General features: G+C 34.5%; 1 protein-coding gene, 1 non-coding gene and 1 pseudogene across 6 annotated transcripts; all 3 read right to left on the bottom strand.

Annotated features, from left to right (window-relative positions):
- TRNAE-UUC (transfer RNA glutamic acid (anticodon UUC)) lies at positions 1 to 72 on the bottom strand. The gene has a single exon. It is a non-coding gene; the product is annotated as a tRNA-Glu (tRNA).
- A 728-nt stretch (positions 73 to 800) lies between these two features.
- Positions 801 to 4,815, bottom strand: LOC137820401 (glucan endo-1,3-beta-D-glucosidase). Of its 5 annotated transcripts, none has more exons than XM_068624474.1 (5): positions 4,482 to 4,815; positions 3,702 to 4,360; positions 1,918 to 2,244; positions 1,536 to 1,821; positions 801 to 1,083 (listed from the first exon to the last, which is right to left on the bottom strand). In XM_068624474.1, exons 1-5 carry the CDS (start codon positions 4,543 to 4,545, stop codon positions 1,046 to 1,048), a joined length of 1,374 nt encoding a protein of 457 aa, XP_068480575.1. In that variant the 5' UTR covers positions 4,546 to 4,815; the 3' UTR covers positions 801 to 1,045. The 5 variants fall into 5 exon arrangements, with proteins under 5 accessions (XP_068480575.1, XP_090151365.1, XP_090151366.1 ...); XM_090295239.1 differs by having other exon boundaries at positions 4,453 to 4,610; XM_090295240.1 differs by lacking the exons at positions 3,702 to 4,360; positions 4,482 to 4,815 and adding an exon at positions 2,576 to 3,516.
- An 8,823-nt stretch (positions 4,816 to 13,638) lies between these two features.
- LOC137822156 (uncharacterized) lies at positions 13,639 to 16,195 on the bottom strand (annotated as a pseudogene).
- Positions 16,196 to 16,493: the final 298 nt, after the last annotated feature.

Genomic DNA, 16,493 nt, shown 5'->3' with positions numbered 1-16,493 from the left:
TTCCGTTGCCGGGAATCGAATCCGGGTCTCCTAGGTGAAAGCCAGATATCCTAACCGCTGGACGACAACGGATTATTGAATATTTATTTCCAAATTTATTAAATAAAGTTATGTAACGGTTGTTATTTATTATTCATCTTTGAAAGAAACAATACACACAGATATGCAGCATCCATATGAAATCAAAATATGAGTGTATTAAAGAGTAAAACATTTAGCAGAATTTTTTTTATTTTATTCCAAATTAAAGCAGTGTTAAAAATTTGAACATCTGATAACAACAGTCAAACAGAATCCTTTTTATCTTTCTATTATCGTAAATCATATTATTTTGGTGGCTTCACTGGCTTCATGAAAAATTTCCCGCGAATGATGTTGAAAGATCCAGCTATACAAAGATTTTATGGAGAGAGGCTTTTCACAAAACAAGTAGTCAACTATTTCTTTTATGGATCCGATTGAATTTCTTCCTCAAATCTTAATTAATGAATAACCTATTCAAAAAGATTTCCAGAGATCTAGAAGAGTTAAAAACTTGTTGACTAGTATGGATAAAGTTATTCAGATCCAAGTTTGCGTAGTAATTCTCTAAATAAACTTCACCACCTCATTTCCACCGTAGTTGGTAGTATTAGAAGCGTCTCCGATCCACACCTGAAGTACACTACCCTCTCCTTTTGTCCATTTTATTTTATGTTTTACCAACAAAATTTTAAAAAAATTGTTGCACTTTGATTGTCATTATACAATACCAATAAACAATTAAATATGTACAAAATTAAGTAATAAAAGAGAGATGATGAGAATAATGAGATTTGGAAGGACATTTAACATTGAAAAAATGGGATCGTAAAATTGAAGGAAACAATTGTTGATAGGGAGTCTAAGAAGGGGAGAAAAGACAGAAAGCAGATGGGCATGGCTCTATAAATATGAAAGGCTAAAACTAAATACAATTACAGCGTTCGCCCTTATTCACTCATTTAATTCTAAATACACATCCATCCCATAATTTATTAGTTTAGATAAAGCTGAAGCCTCTGTTTCAGTTGCCCCCACCAGAGTATATGCAAGCATTGTAACCTACCAACAGCAGGAAATCGAGTTAGACAACCCACACACACCATATAGTCATGCCGTTGATTAGGAACCAGAACAACGGCATATATTATATAATTCAATTTCCAATCATTCACCAAACATACCCCACCTAAAATGTCAAAAGTATTAGTCTTTTCTTGTATAAAAGTAACCTTTTGCCAAAAGGGCCGTTGGTAACTTAAGCATCACACGTTTGTGCCAGCTAAGACAATGTTATCTTTTCTCCCGATTCCATTCCTATCAAAGAATAGTTCTCTTAACCAGTTGAACTTCTCATGGCTAGTTTTTCATTTTGGATGGATTAAGCTATTTTGATTATTCACATTAAAATAAGAGAAGTGTTTAAAGTTTATTAGACACTCGTTAAAAGTGCAATGGAGTCTACAACATTAAAATTGAAATTTCAGTGTTAATTCAGTGTCTAGAAAACTTACTGGGATTTTGGGATGTTAGTGTTGCTGATTGGGAGAAGTCACAGTTCCATTGATTTTTGGCAGATGTTTGGTAGTAGAGATTCATGGCAAATGCAGCATGGGATGCTACTGTGTTAGGCTCAAAACAAGCACCTCCTGGTTGAATTGGTCCGCAATCTATGCCTTGGCTACATGCGTAGTCAATATTGGCCTGCAACTGATCATCAGAAATTCCAGCTTTGGGTACACACCATCCAGAAGTGTTGGGTGCTGGAGTAACCGGAGTCTTTGGACTAGTTGATGGAGTCTGTACACACAAAAAAAGGCTGCATGTTATAAAAAATCTTATGAAACTTATTAGACATCAACACTATGCTCCTGCCTAAAGTAGCAATTTCCTCACCTGCTGGCTAGACTTGGCTAAGCCAGCATCGTATGCCATGGTACCATCAGTTTTGAACAGCCCAAACGCGCGTTCAGATCCTGGACCGGGTTTGAGATCCTCATCATAGAGTGCAAAAATGTAAGTGTCCACAGACTTCCCAGGCATCAAAGGTGTCCCAACCAATGATCTAAGATGATTAATCAGGTTCCCGTTAAAGGCCTTTGCATTTTCAAGACTGGGTCCTACTTCGTTACTGTCACCACGTGAGGGCCATCCAGTCTCAGCAACCACAATCTCGATGTCCTGGAAGCCCATCGCACTCAAAGCAGAATGTACAGCATCAACCTGCACAACATTCAAACCCAAGTAAGAAGAATGTCCAGTAAGGAAAACGCAACTATTTAACAAACCAGATGAGATCATTAAAGGGTTTTCTTTCCATTTTGATTTAATTAGCAGCATAATTTGTTCACCAACCAAATTTTGAACTGTTAGAAATTGAGGCCACTAAAAGCTAGCGTTAGGGAAAATTAGAGTTACTCCATATGCTAAAATCAAAGGGGCAAATGAATTGGACCAAGTGGTAGGTTGTTGGTAGAACAAAGGTGCTCCTCAACATTGAAATCTTTCCTACCTTTTTATTCCAACAGGTTAAAAAAGACAAGGGTTTACCTACCATATTCACTCACTGTGACCCATTTTCTTTATCCATGCCCAACATGACAACAATTATTGATGCTTTGGAAGGACTTGTTTTGTGACCACATATCATGTGTAGCCAGCCTGTCTCCAATCAGAGTGAGTGAGGGTATGCACTAATATTACTCAACTGCACAGAGATAAGAATAACTCCACTCTTATCTTGGCTTATGACACCGGGGTGAGGTCAATCCATAATCCTTGTCAAATTTTTCTTTACTCTTACGTATCAAGTCATCCATACATATTGAGTCCTACTTACGCAAATCTACAAGTGTTAGTAACTAGATCTACTTACTAGTTTAGTCCGTGAAGCTCAAGTCATCCATTGTTGCATATTGCATGATAAACTAAGAATTTTACGGTTATCCAGTGTTGAATAAAGATTTTAAAACTGTCAGACGAAGTTTCAATTGATTTAAAATGTAACCCATTTCAAGAAATTATTATAAAATGAAATATTGTGAATCATGGAGTTGTATAAGCAACGTTACTCTCATTGCAGCATCACGGGCAAAAGAATAGGCAATTAAATCATGTATGTAGTCCAATCAAACGCTTTACATTTGAAAAATGGAAAGAAATCACCGTCATCATATTATTATATCAATCATCACTACAGTAATAACAAGAAAAAACAAAGATCACGTCATGGGTAAATGCGTGTCACCCTAACTTCAAAAATCAAGACTAAGGCCAAACGAAATTAATTTAAGTACGCGTAACGGTTAACAATAACTTCATTAAAATAATTTGTATCTAACTCTAAAACAAATAGTAGCATTAATTATTAATCATTAACTATTATACTAATAAAACATATCAATAAGGAATATATTATTAAATTAGAATCCTTGATGTCCTTCTACAAATGCAAAGGCTGCTGAAAGAGAAGATTAGCGATCTACTGGTTGGAGTGAAGAGGAAGATTTGAAAGCATGAGTGAGTGTGTATATATAATGATATGGGTAAGGAGGAATAAGTGCAGACACGTGGATGGAATGTACAAAACAGAGGATGATTGTCTAATTGACTCACACGTCAACTTTTCATAATAACAAAATATTTAAAACCGAAAAAACAGTCACACCTATTGTACTGACCTGGGCATCGAACATGTTCGTGTAGAGCTTTCCATTGCCCGAGTCGACCCGGCCCGAGTTGGGTTGGAAGAGGCAAAACGCCAGCGTTTCGGGTCTCGTGTCGCTCTGGTAGGCGAAGAACGGGTACGGGTTGATCGTGAACGGCGATTTGTTATCCTTCAGAACCGCCAGCAACTGTTTCAGCGTGTTCTGGAGCGCCGGGTTGAACAGCCCGGACGACGGCGGATCCGACTGAGTTAACACGGCCATGGAGTGCACCGTGGAGACCTTGATCTTCACAGAAGCCGCGTTGAGGGCATTCTGGAGATTTCGCATCGCCGGCACGAGCTGCGAGACAAGACTCTGGTCGGCCAAGGTCAAAATCTCGTTGCCGACGGTGATGAGAGTGATGTTGCTGGCGGGGTAGTAGGGTAACACGTTCGCGTTAACCCACTGAGTGGCCGCGTTGGGATCGGAGGCCAGACTGGGAATGTCGCCGTTGGCGGCGCCGATGACGATTCCGATGCCGGAATTGGCAAGGGCCTTGATGATGGCGGGATCAGCGCCGTAGAGGCGGACTTTTCCGATGGAGGTGGATTTGAGAAGACCGGCCGTGGAGTCCGGCGGCGGAAGGTTGTCGGCGACCTGGCCGTAATTCACTCCTATGAAAGATTGGGAGTCTGCAAGAAGAAGTTAAAGAATTAGGAGAATAACAGAAAAATTAATTAAGATTGGTTTTGTTGAAAGCGGGGAAAAAGTTAACAGTGAATACAGTAACGGTTGGAAAAAGAGGTAACTAACTAGCGAGGGAGAAGAATAGAGGAAGGAAGAGGAGAATTGCAGGAGACGGTGCCGTATTAGCCATTGGAAGTGTCCGAGAGAAGGGGAAGTGTGTTGTTCTTATATAAAAGGAGAAAACCAAATAAAATTAAAGAGTATGTGTATTTTAGCAACAAGACTTATAATAATATTGTAACGGTAGAAACACATTCCATTATTCCAAGGACAAAAATATGGTATGGCCAATCAAAAGTTTCAACCAAACATATGTGGAAAAAGGTGCTGCTGCTGATATGGTTGTTAGAAGAAAGTGATTACCCTTTACCATAACTTTCTGATTCTTTTTGCTCTTTCTAGGAATTTACTGTATAACGTTATCCTCTTTTAAGTTTGCACAAATACGCTTAACTGTACCATGGATAACAATCAATACTACTATTAAACCCTTACCCTATACATTGCTTTCAATTCTATCTTCTCTATATTTGCATTCATTTTCTTCAAAAATATATGAACGTAAAATTTTATTATTTCTTAAAATATTTCACAAAATATTGAGTATAGTTACTTTATAATTTAAAACACGGTTATACCTTTAATTTAATTTAAGTTTATTAAAATTTCTTATGATTCTTTTCTCCAACTAATAATAATTATGCAGTACCAAGATGAAAAGTATAAATTAAAAAATAACAATATAATAAATATAAAGTTATAATTCTTTCAGTATTCAATTTTTTTAGTGTAAATACTATAATTTACATGAAATTGAAATTATTATTTATTTATAATTATAAATGGTGTTTATTTTAAAAAAATTCAATGGTATATTTAATTATTTTAAATACATTAGTTTTAAAAAAATGTTTTATTGACACACTTTATTCTCTTTTATATATATATATATATATATAACAATTGAGGGAGTACAAACAAACAACTTTCTACACGTGTCGTTCTCATGAATTTTTGAAAAAAATAAACAAAAAATCAAATTTACTATAAGAATAATGTTTTACACGTGGCACATTGATGGAGATCAAGATCAAGAAGAAATAGAAGCCAATAATCAATGACAAGAAGAGGTAGAGGCCCAAGTTAAAGACGCTCAAGAAGTCATTAGCCCACCTCATAGGCTTACAAGGAGCAAGTTTAAGGAATTAGGAAATAGTGGAAGATTGTTTTCTCTTTTTATAGTATCTTTTGTATTAAAAGGTGCTTAGAGGGAAACATTAGACACCTCTTTTGTAAAAACATCTTTAGGCTTTAGTTTAGAAAATTCTAGAAGCTTGGGGAGTGAGCTTAGTAGGGGCGTGAGTGTAGGAGTCTTTTGGGTAGCTTAGGGAATAAGCTTTGTAAGCAAATGACCGGCCCTTGCTCCTATAAAAGGATGGCTTCATAATTCAGATGGATGTTTGAAGTAGCAAAACTCTCCCAAATTGGTGATTGAGTTTGTGAGAACTTGTCTTCTCCTCTTCCTAGTCTCATCTTGAGAGCCTTGGTTCCCTCAAGTGGCGGCAATTCACACTTATCTTGGAGCATTCATACTTCAAGTGGCGTGTCCATCAACCAAGCTCTTCATTCACATAAGTTTCTCTCTTCTCCATCTTTTCATTTCATCTCCATGTTCATACGAAGCTAAAACATGTCTTAGGTTCCTATTCTTGCAATTTCATTCGGTGCTTTAGCTTATTTCTTGTTATGGTTCGGTTCTTCTTCTCTTTGGCTGGTTTCATTTGGTTCTTCTTCATTTCCTATTAATTTGTTCGGTGCAGTTCAGTTTCTAAGAAATTTAAATGGTTCATCTTTTTTGTTACTTCTTTTAATCGGTTCAATTGGCAAGAAATGGGTCTTCCATGTGAGTTTGGTGTTTGGTGCAAGTTTTGGTGAGTTCTTGAAACATAGAACATTGATCCATTTCTATTAAAAGTGCCTTTTCATTCTCCAACTCAAGTTGATTCCATAAAATGTCAAAGAATCATTTATATCTTGCTATTGGAATCATATCATGTGGTATCATGAGTCTTAGGTTTGTTCTTGTTTGATTTTGAGTTGTTTTGCACTTTTAATTCAAGAACTCTACATTCTTGTGTTTATCTTTCTGTTTTTAGGCTTAATTTTGGGTTTTATTGCTGTTTTCTTAATTGTGCCTATCATGTGTTTGTGTCTTTTCCTTTTTGAATCCTTTTTAAGTTTTGTCATAGTCATGTTTTTCCAAGAATGTTATCAATTCTTTGTGGTCCTTTTATTGTAATTTTTGTTTCTTGCTTTTGTATAATACAGTTTTTTTGAACTTGTTTCTTGATCCTTTGATGCATTTTATGTTTAGTTTTGAGTTCATACTTGTATTTTAGATCTATACAAGTTCTTATACATCATTTCCATTATGTCTTTGTTAGTTCTTAATTATGTTTTTTCATTCCTATTAGGATTCCTTTGTTTTCCAGAAAATGTGCTAACTGTTTTGCCTTATTGCAATTGATTTACTTACTAGAATGTTATGAAATTCTGGATTTGTGTTCGTCAAAGTGTTATAAAAAAGTAGAAAAAAGAAGTACTTCAAAATTCAAAGTACAAAATAAATGATAAATCAAATACAAACAGTGTGTAATTCTGCCGAAAAAAATATGGTAATCTGGCAGTGATTTTAGAAAATTTATCTCAATTAATTGGCTTACTGTTTTTGAGTAATTCCAGTGCCATTGTTGAGCTAAGATCTTGAATTTTCTGTGGTTAAAATTTCATTATCCAGTTCGCTTTATATCATTCCAGATAAATCGGTGAACATCAAGCACAGTTTGCACAAAAATATTTTCCAGTAGTTCTGTTTTTGTTTTCTTCATCTACTCTAGTGCTTTTCTTTAGGTCTCTTTTGTGTGCCTTCTTTTTCATTGAGTACCTTATTTTCTTGCTTGTCTTTTCTTCATTACTCTTTGAGTTTGTCATACATCTAGTATTCCTTGTTATAACCTTTGCATGTTTATACCTTTTTCTTGCTTGTCTTTTATTGTTTCCTTGGTTTTGTGGTGATTTGCTTTGAGATTGTGTGCTCTTGCTTTGGCATCTTTCATTTGAGGTTACAAAAGGCCTCAAGATCAGATTGGTAAAGGGGAGTATTCCTTCTTTGGAGTGTTTTAAGTGACACTTCACTTCGGCATTTTGCTCCAATTTTTTTTTTTTTTGCTAACCTTGTTTTCTTAACATTGTTTGCTATTTTGTTTGTTGTTTTCTTTTATAAATGGCTTCATATTCCAGCAGTGATTCTTACAAACAGCATTCTCCTAGTAAAGCTTTTGTTCTTGGTGAATTAAAAGAAGCAAAACGAACCATTACTCTCCAAGATGAAGCTATAAGATGGTTGGAGAAAAAATTGCAAAGAGTTGACATGAAGCAACCTAGGTCCTCTCATTCTATCCATGGAGAGCGTCATTCTCATAGACCTTCATCTAGAGGTTCTTCCAATGATCATGGTCGTGAAGAGGAACATAGAAGAAGGAGACCTCATCCCCACTTTCATGGATATAGACCTCATACTCATGGAGATAGACGTCACCGTGAAGATGGATATCACCAAGACGCCAAGGCTAAGCTTCCTTCGGTCAAAATTCCTAGTTTTAATGGGGATAGTGATCCTAATGTGTACCTAGATTGGGAGGCTAAATGTGAACAAATCTTTGATGTCCATGAGGTCCATGATGACCACAAAGTTAAGCTAGCCTCCTTAGAGTTTAGTGATTATGCCATGAAATGGTGGCATAGTGTTGTAAAGGACATTATCTATCACAAGGGTCCTCCCGTGGACTCTTGGGACTCTTTAAAGGATCAAATGCGCCTTAGGTTTGTGCCACCACACTTTAGGAAAGACCTCATGTTGAGACTCCAACGGTTTCAACAAGGCACGCTAAGTGTGGATGCTTATTTCAAAGAATTAGAAACGCTTTTGCTTAAGGTAGATATGCATGAGAGTGAGGAAGCTATGATAGTTAGGTTTGTGAGTGGTCTAACGAAGGATATTCGAGATATTGTTGAGCTTCCAGAGTATTCCTCATTGGGTTCTTTGGTTCATCTTGCAATGAAGGTGGAAGCCCAACTTGCAAAGAAAAATACTTTTAAAAATGTTCCCAATGATGGTTACTACAACAATTCTTGGAAGAATAAAAAGTCTTTTTCCGAATTTCCTTCTAACGATTCTTCTTTCAAACCTAAGGAATCTAAGCCTTCTACTTCTATTCCTAAATCTCCAACTAAATCGTCTAGTAAGAAATGCTTTAAGTGTATGGGTTATGGTCACATTGCGGCTAATTGTCCTTCTAAAAGGAATATGTTTGTGCATAATGGCATTGTGATGAGTGAGCATGATTCGGATTCACCTAGGCATTCTTCACATTCTAGAGCATCTAGTGAGAATGAGAGTGAGAGTCCACTTGAAGGAGATTTGTTGGTTGTGACAAGACTTCTTGGACAAGTTTCACAACCTTTTGATGAAAGTCAAAGGGAAAATATTTTCCATACAAGATGTCTTATTCAAAACAACATTTGTTCTTTAATAGTGGATGGGGGTAGTTGTGCTAATGTGGCTAGTACAAGAGTAGTAGATAAGCTTGGATTGCCTACTATCTCTCATACAAAGCCCTACAAATTGCAATGGCTTAGTGAAGTAGAAGAAATCATTGTGAATAAGTCCTCATCCATTTCTCTATTGGAAAATACAAAGATGAGGTATTATGCGATGTTGTACCCATGGAAGCAACACATGTTCTTTTGGGAAGGCCTTGGCAATATGATAGAAAAGTTTTTCATGATGGCTTTACCAATAAACTCTCTTTTGATTCCCATGGTCACAAGGTTACTTTGAAATCTCTCTCTCCAAGAGAAGTCCATGAGGACCAAATTCTTATGAAGAAAAAGAGGGAGAGTGAGAAAGTTACAAGTCCTAAGCCTACGCTTCTTGTGTCTAGGCATGAGGTCCAAAGGGATATAGTGGCTCACAATCCTATATTCTTAGCTATTCCTATACCTCTTAAGTTAGAACCACTTGTAGATAGTCCTCATTGCTTGGATAATTTGGTAAAGGAGTTTCAAGATGTGTTTCAAGATCCTCCAAAAGGCCTTCCACCTTTGAGAGGGATTGAGCACCAAATTGATTTGATTCCGGGATCTTCTTTACCCAATCGTCCGGCCTATAGGACCAATCCAAGTGAGACCAAGGAAATTCGCCAACAAATTGAGGCTTTAATTGATAAAGGTTGGGTTCAAGATAGCATGAACCCTTGTGCTATGCCTATTATCCTTGTCCCTAAGAAAGATGGCACATGGAGGATGTGTTCGGATTGTAGGGCTATCAATAACATTACAATTAAGTATAGGCATCCCATACCTAGGCTTGATGATTTGTTGGATGAATTGCATGGTTCCAATTTTTTTACAAAGATTGATCTTAAAAGCGGCTACAATCAAATCCGTATAAAACCGGGTGATGAATGGAAGACGGCCTTTAAGACCAACTTTGGTTTATATGAGTGGTTAGTTATGCCCTTTGGTTTAACTAATGCTCCAAGTACTTTCATGCGCCTCATGCATCATGTTCTAAGACCTTTCATTGGTAAGTTTATTGTTGTTTATTTTGATGATATCCTCATTTATAGCTTATCTTTGAATGACCATAGGATGCATGTTAGACAAGTCTTGGAAACCCTTAAGAAGGAACATTTGTATGCTAACCTTCCTAAATGTATGTTTGCACTTGATCATATAGAATTCCTAGGGTTTGTTGTGAGTAGCAAAGGGGTCCATGTGGATCAAGCTAAGGTGGTGGCCATTCAAAATTGGCCTACGCCTACAACTATGAATGAAGTCCGAAGTTTTCATGGACTTGTTTCTTTTTATAGAAGATTTGTACCCAACTTTGGTACAATAGCTGCACCTCTCAATGATATAATGAAAAAGGATGTGGTTTTTCAATGGGGAGAAGCACAACAAAATGCTTTTGATGTTTTAAAAGAAAAATTGACTAATGCTCCCATTTTAGCCCTTCCTAATTTTGCTAAAACATTTGAGATTGAGTGTGATGCTTCAAGCACAGGCATTGGGGTTGTTCTCCTTCAAGAGGGCCACCCTATAGCTTATTTTAGTGAGAAATTGAAGGGGAGTCATCTCAACTATTCCACTTATGATAAAGAATTATATGCACTTGTTAGAGCTTTGTTTACTTGGCAACATTATCTTTTTCCTAAAGAGTTTGTGATTCATAGTGATCATGAATCTCTTAAATATTTGAAAAGCCAAAACAAACTTAACAAGAGGCATGCTAAGTGGGTGGAATTTCTTGAGCAATTTCCTTATGTGATCAAGCATAAGCAAGGCAAAATTAATATTGTGGCCGATGCACTTTCTAGACGATATGCTTTGCTAAATCTTTTGGGTTCTCAATTTCTTGGCTTTGATCACATTAAGGATCTTTATCACGATGACCTTGATTTTTCTCTTATCTATCAAGAGTGTATCAAAGGAGGACACAAAGATTTTTTTATACAAGATGGCTTTCCTTTTAAAGGAAAACGTCTTTGTGTTCCTCAAAGCTCCATTAGATTATCTCTTGTTAGAGAAGCACATGAGGGAGGTTTAATGGGTCACTTTGGGGTTGCAAAAACTTTGGATGTGTTGCATGAACATTTCTATTGGCCTCATATGCATAAACATGTTCATAGTTTGTGTGAAAAATGCATAGCTTGCCGCAAAGCTAAATCTAGATTGCATCCCCATGGTTTATATACTCCTCTTCCTATCCCTTCAATGCCTTGGGTTGACATTTCTATGGATTTCATCTTAGGATTACCCAAGACATCAAAGGGAAAGGATTTCATTTTTGTGGCAGTGGATCGTTTTTCAAATATGGCTCACTTTATTCCTTGCCACAAAGTGGATGATGCATGTCATATTGCAAACCTCTTCTTTCAAGAAGTAGTTCGTTTGCATGGGATTCCTAGAACTATTGTGTCCGATAGAGATTCCAAGTTCTTGAGTCACTTTTGGAAGACCTTGTGGGGAAAGCTTGGTACTAAACTTTTATTTTCTACCACTTGTCACCCACAAACCGATGGTCAAACCAAAGTGGTAAATAGAACTTTGGGACAAATGTTGCGATTCTTTATTTCGGTATCTTTTTCTCTATTCTTCGTGTTTCTCAGGAAAAGGTCTCAATTTTTAATTTTTTCAAAGAACAGGTGAATATTTAATCAATTTTTTGAGATATTTTGTGTTTTCTGCAGTTATTTTGATGTTCTTGGTTTTCTGTTTGTTATCTTCTTCTCTGTTCTTCGTGTTTCTCAGGAAAGGTCTCAACTTTTAATTTTTTTCAAAGAACAATATCTGCTCTTTGCAATATCAATTTGATTTTTTTGGGTTTTCTATCAAAGTTCCTTACTTTTATCTTTTCTGGTGATTCTTTTCATCACTTTATCACTTTATATTTGCTCCATTGTTCTTGATATTGTTGCTTATGTGTTTATTATGTTGTTCACAACATAAAAATGATTTCTTTTTTAGATTTCTTATCAAAGTTGCTTGCTTTTGATGTTTTTGTTATTCTCTTCATCATCTATTTTACTTTTTCTTTGCTCCACTGATCTTCATATTGTTGTTTCTCATTTTGTTACATTTTTTCGCAACATAAAAATGACTGTTTGTTTCGTTTTCCAGTATTCTATATCATTTTTGCAGAAGATTTTGCAATAGAATCACAAAACACCTATAAAAGGTAATGCAAGCAAAAACTGAGGCATTTTGTTTCCATCTGTTTATGTTATTTAATTTAATATAATGGAGTAATTAGAGTTTCAATTGACAATGTTTTGGGTGTTTTCTGCAACTTACAGAATCACAGAGCAACTAAAGAAGGTAATGCAAGAAAAAAGTGAGGTGTTGTTGCAAAATCTGAGAATTTGGGAAGAAAAAACAGTAATCAAATTTGAAATTCAAATTTCAAATCTGAATTGAATTTTGATAAAGTTTGGAGCTTTTTTTTAAAGTATTTTTATGTGATAGATGTTCTTCATCGTGGAATATTGCTCTTTTTTCTTGGACTGCCTTTTCTTTTTTATGTGCGCACAAGATTGAAAAATACAAATGTATATGACTCTTCATCTGCTTTCTAAAGTATAAAGTGTAATAACTGAAAACTTATTTTTATTTGTCTTGTGCAAGCACGATTTGAAGTATTAGTATCATCTGAATTTGTTGCATGGATTGTAATTTGTGCTGATAATAATATCATAATTGTTGTGAGTGCATAGAAATTATTATATTAGTAAAGCGAAGAGTTGTAGGCAATTGTTAGCAAATGTTGTAATTTTAATATACTGATATTAAGAAAATCTATAAAAATTGAAAGATTTATCATAGATATTTGTTAATACAATTGTTTTTTATTCTCATTAAAATAGACTAATATGAAATTGAGAACTGATATACGGATAAATACAAAATCTTAAATTATTTTATTTTCTACTTAAATAAAAATCTAAAATAAATAAAATTTAAATTTATTTCTTACTTTTTTTAAATTTTAAATTTAAGTGATTATAGGATGAATAAATATCCAAAATAAAATAATAAAATGAAATATTGATATAAGGATAAAATATGAATAAATTTGTGTAAAAAAAAGTTAGAATGGAAATATTTTTATTAAAAGTGATTATAAAAATAAATAATTTTTTTAAATTTTATTGTATGTAATTGTTTTATTGTGTAGTTAGTTTTTATTGGGAAGAATTATTTAAAGGATAAAATTGTAAAAAATTGATATATTTGTAGTTTTTCAAATTCAATTTTTCTATAAATTTTTTAAAATTCATTTTTTTAGTTTAAAATAAATAATTTGTAAATTTATTATATTTAAACATTTTAAAGGATAAATTTGGAAAATAAAATATGTCAACCAATTCTCCTATATATATTGTTTTAGATTACCATTAGAACCGTTATCACAACTAGCGGGAACACAGGCGCGAGTGCCTGTATCCGCATTTTTTATGTGTTCATTTATATTGTATTTATATTTAATATTAAAACAAAAATAAGAAAAATGTTATTTTTCACACATGTATATTAACAATATAAATTTATAATACATTATGAATAAAAAAAATGATATTATCATCATCATTATGTAAAATCATTATACCTTGATGTCAATTGGCTTAACCAATGCGAATGATTGATCATCCTTATAATTGTTCTCGTCTTTACATATTTTGTTCCCTACGAAAAAATGTCAATTATGAATAAATTGTAAAATACACACACAAATATATGCAATATACATATATTGATAATTACCTGTTTGTGTAGATAAATGTGTGAATGCCCTGTTTTGTTATCTTCATTCAACTGTAAGGGCTTCTTGTATATTATGTTACCTTTGATATATATATAAGAAATAGTGTAAGTAGAATAATAACCTATACTTATCTTTACGTGTCACACATAAATAAAACGAACAATACCTGATTTTGTGATAACAAAATATCTTTATAAACAACATTTTTTTGTAAAATTTCCATCTTCTCCCTCAAGGTGTGATGTGATTCCACTAGCCATATAGAGAATGATTCTTGACATTCTTATGAATCACCTTGAGCTGAACATTATTTAGGCACTTTTCTTAGAGTTGGATCAATGTTCTAAGACAAGAACTCACCAAAAACTAGTACCAAATCCCAAACTCATTTGGATGTTCCACATATTGTCAAATTGAACCAAAAGAAATGGAGGAAAGGCAAAAACACTAATTAACAAAAACAAAACAGCAAGGTACCGAATCAAAATGCTGGAATTGAAGAAGAAAAGATGAAGAACAGCCAAGAACACAAATGAACCATAGCTACACATTAACAAGCTGAAATTGCCGAACCAAAACAACTAGGAAACAAGCTAAGACAAGGAAATTAACAAGAGAAGAAAGGAAGGAGAAGAGAATGCTCATGAAGATGGAAGAATGATGAATGATCTCGCCACTAGAAGTGTGGTTGCTCCTAGATGAGAGTGTTGCCGCCACTTGAGGACACCATGGATCCTTCAAGATAAGACTAGAGAAGAAGGCTCAAAAGCTCTCCAATGCTCACTCCAATTTTGAGTATAGTTTCTTTAGATAAATTCCAATATGAATTTTACAAAGGGAGCACCTCTATTTATAGCCTAAGGTGCTGAAATGCAAGCTACACAAATTCAAAAACTCCCTCCTAAAAAGCTTCTAGAACTGGCGCCTAAAACAATGCATGAGGAAGGTGTGATCCTTTCTCTCATTTTGGCACCTCCTTATTTACTCCTACACCTATCTACTAACACCCCCCCTAAGACTCCTAACTAAAGACTAAAAGATGCTTTAACAATAAAGGTTTCTAATGTTTCCCTCTAAGCACCTTTCTAAACAATATTTATTTAATACTTGGTCTTGCCCTTCATGGGATGGACTTTGGGCTTTTGTGGGCTTTGGCCTTCTTGGGCTTGGGCTTGGGCTTTATCTTTTGCAAAGATTAACAAGAAAAACTTTAAATGTGAAGGCGAATGATCTTGTTCTTCATTATAAAAAGCCATCTTTAGTTGATTCTCATCAAGGTGTCCTTCTTTAATAATAATTTTTGTTGAAGCTTGAGAAACACCTCTTGATAGTGCAACATATAATTGACCATGACTAAAAACGTGTCGTGGAAGGTAAATTCCAACATTAGGTATAGTTTGCCCCTGTGATTTATTTATAGTAATGGCAAAACTTAATTTCACAGGAAATTGTTTCCTAATAAGCACAAATGGGAGACCTGCACTTTCTGTTGTTTTATGTTTAATTCTTGGTAAGAAAGATCTTTTTCCAACATGTTGACCTGTCAAGATTTCAACATCCAACATGTTCATGTAGAACCCACGACACAATAATCTCGTCCCATTACATAACCCAGATTTAGGGTCTATGTTTCGCAACAACATTAATGGTGCACCTTTATTAAGCTTTAAAATATGAGGTGGCAAGCCACCTGGAGCAATGGAGTGCAAGTACTCTTATTGGTATAGACTATGTGTGTCTCCTTCAACTTCATCAAATGACAATAGATTATGTTGTTCTCCTGAAAAATGATCGATAATCATGTTATTAAGTATTTCAACATCTTCATTTTTTGGAGTCAATATGGCTCTCTGAACCATATAAGATGCATCCCATGTATGAAATTGCAATTGGGAAAATGTTTCTTGTATAAGTTTTTGTATTGAACTTTCTCCTTCCCATGGTATTGCTAGTTCATGGGGTATTTTCACCATATCATCAAGAATTGTAGGTTCAATCCCATCTCCAATGCGCATGAGGTATTCTACAAAATTGTGATCTTGCAATGATCGCATGTTTTGTTGTAAATGCAATACCTTTGTGTTACTCCATAAAGGAGACTTAACAATACATGCAGAAATCATTTGTGCCTTTGTACCCTTTTGAACAACTGGTAGTACCTGGCGAAAATCTCCTCCTAATATCATCACTTTCCCCCAAATGGAGCATCACAATCTAGAATGTCCTTTAATGATCTATCTAATGCCTCTAAAGCATATCTATTAGTCATTGGTGCTTCATCCCAAATAATTGCGGTTGTTTCTCTTAGTAGCTTTGCAAGATCAGATTGTTTGTTTATTGAACAAAAGCAACCAACTTCTACATTAATAGGTATCTTAAATCGAGAATGTGCAGTATAGATAATATTTTAAAAAACATTTTCATCAATATATTATTTAAAAAAGTAGCGTAAAAAAAATATCTTTCGAAAATATTTTTCAAAATATGAAAATAAATGTATAAAAAGCACTTATATTTTTCATTTGGTTATGTAATGTATTAAAATGTAAAATAATAATAATAAACATTAGAATAATTATTTAAAAAATTCTAAAATATAAATCAATACTAAAAGCACAACAAATTATAAAAACACTGTTAGCAATGCAAACATACATATAGCAAGAAAAAAAAAAGTATGTGACGGAAAATAG

This window comes from Phaseolus vulgaris, chromosome 9, assembly GCF_051622355.1.
Source record: "Phaseolus vulgaris cultivar YP4 chromosome 9, ASM5162235v1, whole genome shotgun sequence".
Taxonomy (NCBI): domain Eukaryota; kingdom Viridiplantae; phylum Streptophyta; class Magnoliopsida; order Fabales; family Fabaceae; genus Phaseolus; species Phaseolus vulgaris.
This window is presented reverse-complemented; position numbering and strand designations above follow the sequence as displayed.